We start from the raw sequence: 10,858 nt of genomic DNA, 5'->3' as shown, positions 1-10,858 counted from the left end.
CCCTCTCTAGGATGGGCACTGCCCATTATGATATCACCTGGCTCAGCCCCATCCCCGGAGAGGTGAAGAGGTCTGACTTCCTCCCTACCCCAGTCTCTTCCTGCCTCAAGTCTCTCAAAGAGCCCAATTTCCAAGAGTTCACAAGGTCCCTGGAGATCTTCTAGGCGAAGCTTCTCACTGTGACGAAGAGAAACAGAGATTCTGAGGGGTCAAGTGAGTCATCCAGGGCCGTTGCAGCTGGTCAGTGGCAGGCCTAGCCTGGGAACCCACAGGTGGAGGTAGGGTGAAATGCGCGTTCAGAGGATCGGTCCTCTGCCCTTCCCGGCCCATCTGCCCCTTGCCCGCACCCCAGGTAGGGAGCTGAGGCTGGCTTGTTTGATGCTTTTAATATCATTATTTGTGTTACACGATACACAACCAAGGATGATGGTCAATACTGCGATGGAAATGTTAAAAAAAATTTTATACACGGCTCATGTCTTCCACACACCTTCCTGGAAATAAATTAGTGAGCACGGAGAAACCTGGCTGGGTGGCAGCCAGAGCTGAGGGTAGAGGGAGTGTTAAGGCAGTATCTACAAGGGGCAAGGGTGGCAGGGGGCAAACTAAGGCCTCGATTCCTCCCCTCCAACCTCCCACACAGGGAAGGAGGGAACCATGCACTTTCCCTAGACCCAGAAAGTGCTGGCTGCCAGCTTCGTACTTCTCTCCACTACACTTGCTACACTGCCTCGGCTAGAAGCCCTTGCCTGCCAGGGAATTAGGTATATCTTGTGGGGAGGGAGCCTTTCCCTTATTCCTCAGGGCCAGAGAGGTTAAGCAGTGGGCCAGAGTCACACAGCATGTCAGCAGCAAAGGCAGCAGTCTAAGTGAGCCTTGGCGGGGGCCCTGCCTGGAAAAGAGGAGGTACCCATGTTCTCGAAGGGTGAGTCAAGGAGGCCGGGGTGGTGGCGGTAGTAGTAGTAGGAAGCTTGGTTTTGGGGCCCAGATGACGGGGGGTGGGTATGCTGACCGGGGCGGGGTGGGGGGAGAAACAGCCTCAGGTGGGGGCCAGTATGGGCCATGTGAGTCCTGCAGGTGCCTTCTCCGTCCTTGCCTCCCTTTGGCATTTTCTCATCATCTAACCAGGGTCCCTGCACTGGAGGAGTTAGGCGTGGGTTGGAGGAGTTGAGGGTGGAGAGCTGCACCTCAGCACTCAGGAGCTGGCAGCCCCTGGGTGTGGTGCAGAGAGAGGTGCTACCCCTCCTAAGGCAGCAGCCTTACTCTCTCTTCTCACTGCCCTCGCCCCCTTCCAACTCCCACCTCCCAGGACTGGCAGCCAGGAACTGGGCTGTGGGTGTGTCCTGTGCACGCTGGCAGCATGTGAGTGGTATATATTAGAGTGGATTGGCCAGCATGTGGGGGAGGTCAGCATGGAGGCGTGGCCCTGGGATACGGGGTTTGTGTGGCATAGACCTGACCAGGCGTGGGCTATCTGTGCTTTTGCTTTCCTTCGCACGGGGCAGATCTATACTGCCCAGGCCCAGGGGAGGGCCTTGGTCACCTTCTCCCTCTTGATTTTCATCCTCAGCTTTTCTAGCCACCACCCCCACCCCTGCCACCACCGAGTGACAGCAGCAGAAGCAGCAGTACGTACATTCTGACTCTCAGACACCCCACACAGCTACACACACCATAGAAATCCACATACACGTGCACATCCACAGACACACACAGACACACACTCACACAGTTCCCAAAAGATACTATTGCACTCGGGCATACACAGCTCCCACAGGAACTTCCCCCTCTCTTCTCCACACTGACGTGCAACTCAGGAAGCCACCAGATGTACTCAAAAGACAACACAGAGACCTCCTTATCCACCTCCACAGAAATTCCTATGAAGAAATTCCTTCAGGTTTGGAAGAACCTTAATTTCAGATGCTGCTCATTGTACAGTGGAGGGAACTGAAAGCCAGAGAATATAAATGGCTTGTTGGAGATAACGGGGAGAGTGCTGGAGCTAGGACCAGAACCCAGCCTTCTGACTGCACTGCTGAGCAGCCTCTCACACTGTTAACAGGTCACACAGTCACTTCCCCACCGCGGATGCCGCAGACATCTGGAGACACAGGCCCAATGCAGAGATGTAGACACACGCCCTCACAGCCCCAGGCACACACACGTTCTGCCAAGCTGTCCCTGCCATACACATGCAGCCACTGTATTCTCTTAGGCTTGCTTCCTTGAAGATTCTTCCTGGGAAGCAGCCTCTGGGATCTTGGGCTAGAGTGAGACCGGAATGGGGCATTCAAGGCCAGCCTTAACTCCTGCTTCCAGCCCGGGACAGAGACCAATGAACAGAACGGAAGTGTAAGAGAGAGAGAGAGAGAGAGAGAGAGAGAGAGAGAGAGAGTGTGTGTGTGTGTGTGTGTGTGTGTGTTGGGTGGGGGGATGAGGCAGGTGAGGGCAGATCATACCACCCTAAACTCTGGCTGTCTGTAAGGCCCACCTCACCCTCCACACAATCCAGAGAGGAAGGAAGCGGGTGAATGAGGCAAAGAGGAGAAAGAAGGCAGTGATCCCCAAGGGGTGGGGGACAATATCCCACTGGGCACCTTTGTCAGGCTTCCCATCTAGAGATGAGGGGAGAAACGCAGATGGTACATGGGCCAGCAGGGGGGCATGCGGAGGCGGCTCTAAAGGGCTGGGCCCTGCCTCTACTGCCCTGGGCCTTTCTCCTTCCCAGCCCCTTTCCTTGGCTGGTGCTGGGGGATTCATGGCTTCACATGGGTGGGTCCAAACCCCTGGCTTTGTGATCCCTCCCCCACTCATTACTGTTGGCCTCCCTGCAGTCCAGTCACCCCTTTCCTCTACTTGGCTGCAGCTTTGGGGAGGGGGCAGGATGCTGGGCGAGGTCCCCCAAGTAACTGAACAAACCGCCCCCTCCCCTCCTCAGCACTCCCGGGGGTGGAGAGAGACCCGGTTTTGGTTTCTCCGGCTCCATGAACACACAGAGGTACACGTCCTACCATAGGAGGAAGCAATGACTGTTACGAGGTTGGCGGCTGTAGGGGGCGCGGGGGCCGGGGGCAGGTGGACGAGCTGGGGAGGGGTTGGCCCCTGCCTGGTCCAACCTGGTCCCCGGCGGCCCCACCCTGGCCGGCCGCAGCGGCCCCACCAGCTACTGAATGTGGCAGGCGGTGGAGGACGTGGCCTGGCAGCACATGCAGGTGGGGTTCACGGACTTGGGGGGGATGAGGTCCAGGTCCTCATCGTCGGGGATCTCGTCTAACCGGTAGCCGTCCTTCAGCAGCTGGATGTTCAAATCTTGGTTAATCTGCTGTAGGCAAAGGGGAGGGAGGTCAGGCTCGGGGCCATCTGGAGGCACCACTCAGGGCTGGGGCCACATGCCCAGGCCATCGGTGCCCAGCCCGTCGCGTCCCAGGTCTCTCCGAAACCCCAGGCTTTGCACCTCCTCGGCCCCAGCCTCAGTTCTGGCCTCCCTTACAAGCACGTCCTCCCGGGGCCCCGCCCCGCTACACACTGCACCCCATTCTAAGGGCAACTTCCCACCTTAGGTCCTGCCTCTATTCAGGCCATGCCCTCATTTCAGGCCCACTCCTGTAAGGTGTCGTCTAGGTAAGGGCCCTGTTCCAACCCAGGTCCAAGCCCCGTCCCTAACCCTGGGCTCCTGGCACTAGAGGCGGAGTCCAAGGCCTCACCTTTCTTTCCGGCCAGATCTTATCCCAGGCCACCCCCTGCATGGGCTCCGCCTAGCTTTGCCACTGCTCCTCTCAGGGTGTGATTTGGCGTTGGCCCCACCCCTTCTCTTGGAGGTGGGCCTGCTTACGTGTGTTTAGGACAGGAAGGGATGGGGCCTCACCTCAGCAGAGGAGTAGCCAGAGGAGGAATATCTGGACATGTCAAAGTCATCATCACTGGCCGCAGGGGAAAGAAAACAGAGAGGAAGTGACTCCCATATATTAAATAGAAAACTCTCTTTACCTCCCCCCACCGCCATCAGTCAATACCTCACCCCTCCCCGACACTTCCAAATAAACAGCACGGTCTCAGTAAAAATGGTGCTTGCTGTGCGAATGCAGTTTCAAGACAGGTTCCCTAGCTCCACCCTTCTAAATTAATTGCCCCCCTTAGCCTCCTAAATCCCCCAGAGCCCTCCCTCCTTTTTTTTCTAGGCTCAAATTACCCTGGTTTGTTGGGTTTTCCCGAAGTCCAGATCTAGCCAGGTATGTTCCCAGCAGTAGGGCGCCTTCCTCAGAGGGGGCAGGGTGCCATGCAAGGCATCAGGGCCCATTTTAGGGGCAGCCATTGGATCAGCTGTCCCAGGACAGCAGCAGATTGCATAGTTGCCTTTTCCTCTCTCTGCTCTCCCCCACCTCCAGGTAAAAAGTTCCATTCCTTGGGGGGGTTCACACTTGGAGAGCTCCCGGCTGAGGAACACCCCAATTCTGACAATATAGCAAGTACGTCCTATACAGCCCACTTGTGTGTTTGCACAGGCTGCTGTGGCTTGCCCGGCTGCCCCAATGTCTCTGTACACACCTGTCCGTGTCAAGGGCTACCAGTGGCTTCTCGTCTGGGCTCTGGTCAAGCGAGGAGTAGCCTTTATTGGGGACGACCAGCCTGGGTGGAGAATTGTGGGGACTGGATTGGCAACTGAAGCACACAAGCCTGGCAAGGAACTGGGTTAGGCTGTGCCGACCACCTCCCTCACCCCTACGCCACCCTCGCCACCTTGGATCCTGGGAGACCCTCTCCTCTCAGAGAGGAGCTGGGCCTGAGGAGGGAGGAAAGACGGGAGGCTCAGAACCAGCAGAGATAGGTGCTGGCTGGCAGGGCCCTGGTGGGGTGGAGCGGGGTTGGGGCGGGGGGCTCTACCTTGTCCGGGCCATGACATTGTTCTTCTTGGGTTGCTGGTTGACGGGGCTCCCCATGCTGCCATTCTTCAGGGAGCCCTTCCGGGCTAGCTCCCGCTGCTTCTCTGCAGGGGAACATGGGAAGGAAGCTGTGTCCTGCCCCCAGGGGCACCCTGCCTTACTGTTCGGGGCAGCCTGGGCTGGGCCTCCATGGTGAAACCCCTTGCTTCTCTAAGAACTGAGGCAGGAATCCAACTCCAGGCCCTGCTGCTCGGGAGAGACACTACTTGGCTCTGAACAACCTGAGGCAGATAGTAAGGGGGCAACATGAGGAGGCTGACCCCTGTCTTCCAGGAGCTGTACTCCCAAGTGGGGCAGCTAGTGTGTGCTTGATTCTAGAGAAAGGTTGGAGCAGGAGACATAGAGCAGAAGGATGGCAGGGCTTCCTGCAGGTGACACCTTGAGATGGAGAGAGGAGGGCATTCTAGTAAGGAGGGAGAGTGTACAGAAAAATGCACTTAGAAGTTGAGTGTAATAAGTGTGGATGTGGATGGGATGGAGGGGTGAAGATGGAGGGAGGTCAGTTTAGAAAAGTAGGATACATTTATTCAGTCGTTTATTTATTCAGCAAACATCTGTGTCACCAGTCATGTCTCAGGTCCTGTGCTAAGGGGCTAGGGGCTCCCTCTGATTACAGACTCAGAGCATGAAGGCCTTGAATGCCAAACAGACGAGTTAGGGATTAATGCAGAAGGAAAAGAAGCCACTGAAGGTTGTAGAGTGGGATGGGCAGCATGGGGCTGGCAGGGTAAGGGGCAGGAGGCTGGCGGAGCCCCTCTGCCTAGACTACTTCTGACACATCCGTCAGCCTCTGAATTCTCTGAGGCTCCACAGCCTACCAGATTCATGGGGCTGGCAACCAGGTGACCCATTGCCTCATGTGTGGCCCTGTTACCAGTAGCCAGTTGCTGCCTGGGCCCTAGAGGAGGCCTGGCTACCCACTCCTCCTCGTCATTTCAGCCCCGATGTAGGAAAAAGGACTGCCAGGGGAAAGCTCTCATAAAATAACCACAAGCTCCAGAAAGGAAGGATGGGATGGGCATTTCCAGCTACTGTGACTCTGGAATTTCCTCGACCTCCAGGTCTCCGTGTCTCTCATCTCCCAGTCTCTAACCCTCTTTCTTTGCCACTGCTCACCTGACTCCCTCAAACCTGCCTCCACCTCTTTTCCAGCAGGCAGCACCTGCCATTACCACCCCAAGCCTCTAGGGGGTGCAATTTGCCTTAAAGTTCCTGGTGGGGATTTTCCTCAGGGCAACTGGGACGAGGTTGTGAATTTTCTAGAGGAGCTTTGGTGGTAATGTAATGGGCAGGACAAAAGAGTGTCATTTTATTTATTTCATTTTATTTTATTTTATTTTTAAGTGTTATTTTAAAAGCATGTCGGAATTGTTTGAAACAAAAAATGCTAACAATAAACTGGGAAAACCAAACTACAGACTACTATGCAACTATTTGAAAGAATGAAGTCATTCTCTATATACTGATATTGGAAGGGGTTCTAAGACATTAAGTGGAAAACAAAAACAAAAACAAAAACAAAAATAGTTTCAGAAAATATGTACAGTATGATACCACTTGTGTTAAAATAAAAAATAAAATGGAAAAACTAAAGAACACTTGGAATGATGATCTCTGGGGAGGAGAATATGACGGGGGAGAGTAAAGGAGAAGTTATACTTGTTAAAATACTTGTGTTTTTTTTTGTTTTTTTTTTGTTTTTTTTTGCGATACGCGGGGCTTCTCACTGCTGTGGCCTCTCCCGTTGCGGAGCACAGGCTCCGGACCCGCAGGCTCAGCGGCCATGGCTCACGGGCCCAGCCGCTCCGCGGCATGTGGGATCTTCCCAGACTGGGGCACGAACCCGTGTCCCCTGCATCGGCAGGCGGACTCTCAACCACTGCGCCACCAGGGAAGCCCTTGTATTGTTAAATTAAACAATAATAAGCAAATAAAACTGGCTGCTCAAAAACAGTGTGAGTTTGGTGTCCTGGGACAATGAACAAATTCCACTGAGAGGACTGCTCTCTTGTTTAGAAAAACAGCCTGAGGTGCTCCCCGGATTTGGTCTGGAAGGAGAAAAACAAGGTTAACAAAAAGCTGAATAACATAACAGGACTCTGTGAAAAGGAGTCCTGGCAGCTGCAGAGGGAGAATGTTTTAGAACAGATGGGAAAGGGTTCTCAGAACTAAGGAGGGGTCCAGTATTTGATGGGCAGCTGGAGCCTGAGGAGAAAGATGGGCAGGAGGGTGGCAGGGATGGCAGAGAAGTTTTTTTTGTTTGTTTGTTTGTTTTGCAGTACGCGGGCCTCTCACTGTCGTGGCCTCTCCTGTTGCGGAGCACAGGCTCCGGACGCTCAGGCTCAGTGGCCATGGCTCAGCCAGCCGCTCCGCGGCATGTGGGATCTTCCCGGACCGGGACACGAACCCGTGTCCCCTGCATCGACAAGCGGACTCTCAACAACTGTGCCACCAGGGAAGCCCGGCAGAGAAGTTTTGAAGGATAGTGACGGCCTGTATTTAATTGTTAACTCTTTCCTGGATGCAGTATGTTATAACTTCTCTTCGTGAAAACAAATTTTTATTTTTATTTTTATTTTTATTTATTTTTGGCCACACCTTGTGGCTTGCGGGATCTTAGTTCCCTGACCAGGGATCAAACCCAGGCCCTCGGCAGTGGAAGCACGGAGTCCTAACCACTGGACTGCTAGGGAATTCCCGAAGGCAAATTTTTAATTACAAGCCTGTTATGCATGGCAGCCTTGGGTGAGTGAAACTGGTCCCTGAAGGGAGAGACGCAGTGTTCGGTGTAGGGTGAAGTGACAACAGCAGCTGCAGGAGCTCTGGGCAATGGTTGGGAGACATGTGACTTCAAAGGAGCAGGCTGTAGCATAAACTGTCTTTGGAGTGGACGTGAGATAAACCCCCAAGGGAAAGGTGACCCTGGAGAGTGGGGGAGAGATTTGGGTTTATTAAGAAACTATGGGAAAGCTCCCCCAAACAGGAGCCGACGAGATCCTGAGATCTCCAGATAGGCTGACATAGGAATGGGGAGAGGGGCTCAGCTTCTAGGCTTTGGGAGCCTCATTCCTTTCTACCCCTCAGACACAACAACTGACACCCCACCTCTAAGGCAGCTTCCTCTTAGCCTGGTCCAGTGTTTGATGGGACTTCCAACCCACTCTCTGCGGTTCCATGCTTTTACCCCTGCAGCTATCCCCTGGAATACCTGGAGCCTTCTTGGCCTCAGAGATGCCTCTAGAGCTCTGGGCTCCTGTAGAGAACTGTAATTTCCCTCTTGGCCTTGCAGGAGATAAGGTGCCTGGCAGTGCCAATGACTTGGTGGCTGGAGTCTTGGAATCAGCTAGCCTGAGTTGGTTTATTTGTGGTACCTCATTGTAGACCCAGCCCAGAGCACCTTGTCTGTCCACTCCCCACATTTCCCTCACCCCCCAGACACACTCACCCAGCTTCACTTGGAGCGGGGATGGTTTGTAATTCATGGCTACTGACTCACCCTCCCGGGCGTCGCAGTCTCCGTCTGAGATGGAGGCGGCGGCTGGGTCCTGGGGGAGAAAGCAGAGGTAGGGAGCTGTTAGGAAGTGAACACAGGGGGCTGCTGTCACCTGTCCTCCGGAGGTATTTTTCCCTGCCAGCAGGCAGGGTATTCAGGGAGGGAGGGACAGACCCATCTACCATGGGAGGAAGACACTGAGCTGGGTGGAAGAGCCAAGGATCTCAGCCCTGCTTACACCCACCTGAGTGTCTATCTTTTAAGTCCTGTGTGATCCACCTCCCCCAGGAAGCCTACCTCAATTCCTTCAACCCAAAGGACCACCTTCTCCAACCTCCCATGCTCGTGGCCCTGCTCCTCAGGGCCCTTCCTATGTACTTGTTTGGAAAGGTCTTTCTAGATTCCTGTGAGTTTAAGTCTGCATTAGGTCAGGGTAGGTGCTCCCTGAGACAGGCCTTCTCCCTCTGTTTCCCCTAGCACTGGATGATCCCTTCACAGGATCCAGAGAACTGACTGTCCAAGCCAGGCTAGACTTCAAGGCTGCAGCCCCAGCAGTTCTAATGAGGACTTCTCCATTTCACAGATGAGTCCTAAAGAGTGTCTCCTGCGAGAACCTAAATGGTTGGCTGGGAATGGTAGGTGAGAAGACAAATAATGACAAATCAGCCGGTGGCCAGTTAGTCCTGTGTTGCCCACACAGGGCTTGACGCTACAGATGACAAGGAAGGTAGGAAAGCATGCATCCTGTGCATCGTCCAGGGTCTGCAACTGTTTCGATCTCCCTCACTGCCCTCCTTACTGACTTCTTCCCATTGCGATGGGCGCCGTGCTGCCCAGAGTCCTACTCTAGACTCACTATTCCCTCCCAAACACCCCAAATCTCTGCTACAAGATCCAGGGCCTTGGCCCACCCTGCCTCAGTCAGTTGGAAGGGGCTGGAGCCATTCACATTCTCCCTGAGAAACTGATGACCAACCATTGATACAGGTGCTGCCACCCTAACCATCTGCCTAGGGTCACAGAGTGGTATGCCTAAGGTCTAAGGATTGCAGAGAGGATCCAGGGCTGTGCCTGCTCTGCCTCTGGGGACAGGGAGCGCAGATAGATAGGCAGGCAGAATGCTCCAGGCCCAGGGATCTGAGTGGCTTCTGGTGACCCATCAAGGGAAGGGTATATAGCCATTAGGGTGATTTCTGTTCCCTTAAGAATGAAGCAGTGGGGATGAAAACACGCTTGTCACTAAGGGAAAAGGGAAAAGTCTAGAATGTTTGGGAGGGAAATCCTGGCCTTGTCTATGTTTCCTTAGGCCATCCAGAGTGCAAGGCCCAGGGTGGGCTGTGTTGCCATAGTGGTTTGTGAGTTCCCGAGGGCAGAACCTGGGCCTGTGTCCTCTGCTTCGATTTCCATCCTTAGCTGTCCTTGAGGGGGATGGGACAGGAAGGTAGAACAGGTGTGAGGTGGGGCGAGGAGCTGCAGAGCCTGCATCCCAGGCAACTTCCCATGCCACAGTCTTTCCAAGTCCCTCATCCTCTGCCTCCCTGGCTCAGCTCCTTCTTGGGAGACTGATTACTGGCAGCATCTGTCCCCTGCAGCCCTGGAGCAGGAGGCCTCCAGTGGCCCTTACATGCCTCTCTGTGGCCAAAACAGCCTCGCAAGTGCTGCCTGTAGGGAACGTGGAGACCTGACGGCTGAGCTCTAGGCTGCAGGGAAGGCTCACTCCCAAAGCAGCCCGAGGGCCGGCTTCTCAAAGGGTAAAACCCATAAACGTGCCTGTGGAGCCCTACCAGGGAAGCAGTGGTAGATTTCTAATGTCCTCTACTTTTTCTGTAGCATTTGTCACATGTCACACATACCACATCCATTTGGAAATGGTTTCCTCCCCTGGCTTCCAGGACACTACGCCCCTTGGCTCATCTTGTCTCTTTGACCATCATCCCTGCCTCCTCCAACAGCTAACTTTAAGAACCCAAGCTCTCAGGCATTTGGGGCTAACTTTCCCTCCTCAGTGAAGATGAATTCATCAGAGTTTCCTCTCTCAGGCTGGAGGTACTAGGTGGCAACACCGGAGGGCGGTGGTGCAGGAAGGATGGGGGGCTGGGAAGCTGTTGAGCAACTCTGGTCACAGGGACCCATGTGTGGTCCCTGCGGCCACTGGGCAGGTCCTAGTGGCATTCGATCCTTGAGTGAAACTGCCAGTCCCTTTGGGTCAAGAGCCAGGGTGCAAAGCCCTAGGCTGAGAGGTCCCATGCAAACTCACCATTCAGCATCTCCCCGTCATTGTCCATGATAGAAGGCCATCTGAGTGGCAGGAACAAAGATCTCTGGCACTGTGCCTGCAAACCCAAGCCTTTACTATGGGCTTCCTGGATGTCTTTCCTGAGACATGCAGCCAATGCACCATGACCATCACATGGAAAGGTAA

The 10,858-nt window shown here is 54.4% G+C and overlaps 1 protein-coding gene across 6 annotated transcripts in view; it reads right to left on the bottom strand.

Moving 5' to 3' along the window:
- Positions 1–371: 371 nt before the first annotated feature.
- Positions 372–10,858, bottom strand: part of FAM219A (family with sequence similarity 219 member A) — a 55,180-nt gene continuing 44,693 nt past the window's right edge. For 2 of the 6 annotated variants that reach the window (XM_082621674.1, XM_082621676.1), the window contains exons 2-6: positions 8,389–8,488; positions 4,885–4,987; positions 4,549–4,629; positions 3,869–3,923; positions 372–3,325 (exon numbers count right to left, since the gene is read on the bottom strand). In XM_082621674.1, coding sequence (XP_082477800.1) covers positions 3,167–3,325; positions 3,869–3,923; positions 4,549–4,629; positions 4,885–4,987; positions 8,389–8,488 — 498 coding nt within the window. In that variant the 3' untranslated portion in view covers positions 372–3,166. The remainder of the gene's footprint in view (positions 3,326–3,868; positions 3,924–4,548; positions 4,630–4,884; positions 4,988–8,388; positions 8,489–10,858) is intronic. The other 4 variants (XM_082621677.1, XM_082621679.1, XM_082621675.1 and 1 more) reach the window with 3 other exon arrangements.

The sequence above is a fragment of the Mesoplodon mirus genome (assembly GCF_964341445.2).
Source record: "Mesoplodon mirus genome assembly, chromosome: 1".
Taxonomy (NCBI): Eukaryota; Metazoa; Chordata; class Mammalia; order Artiodactyla; family Ziphiidae; genus Mesoplodon; species Mesoplodon mirus.
Note: the sequence above shows the minus strand (reverse complement) of the source record. Positions and strands in the feature narration are given on the sequence as shown.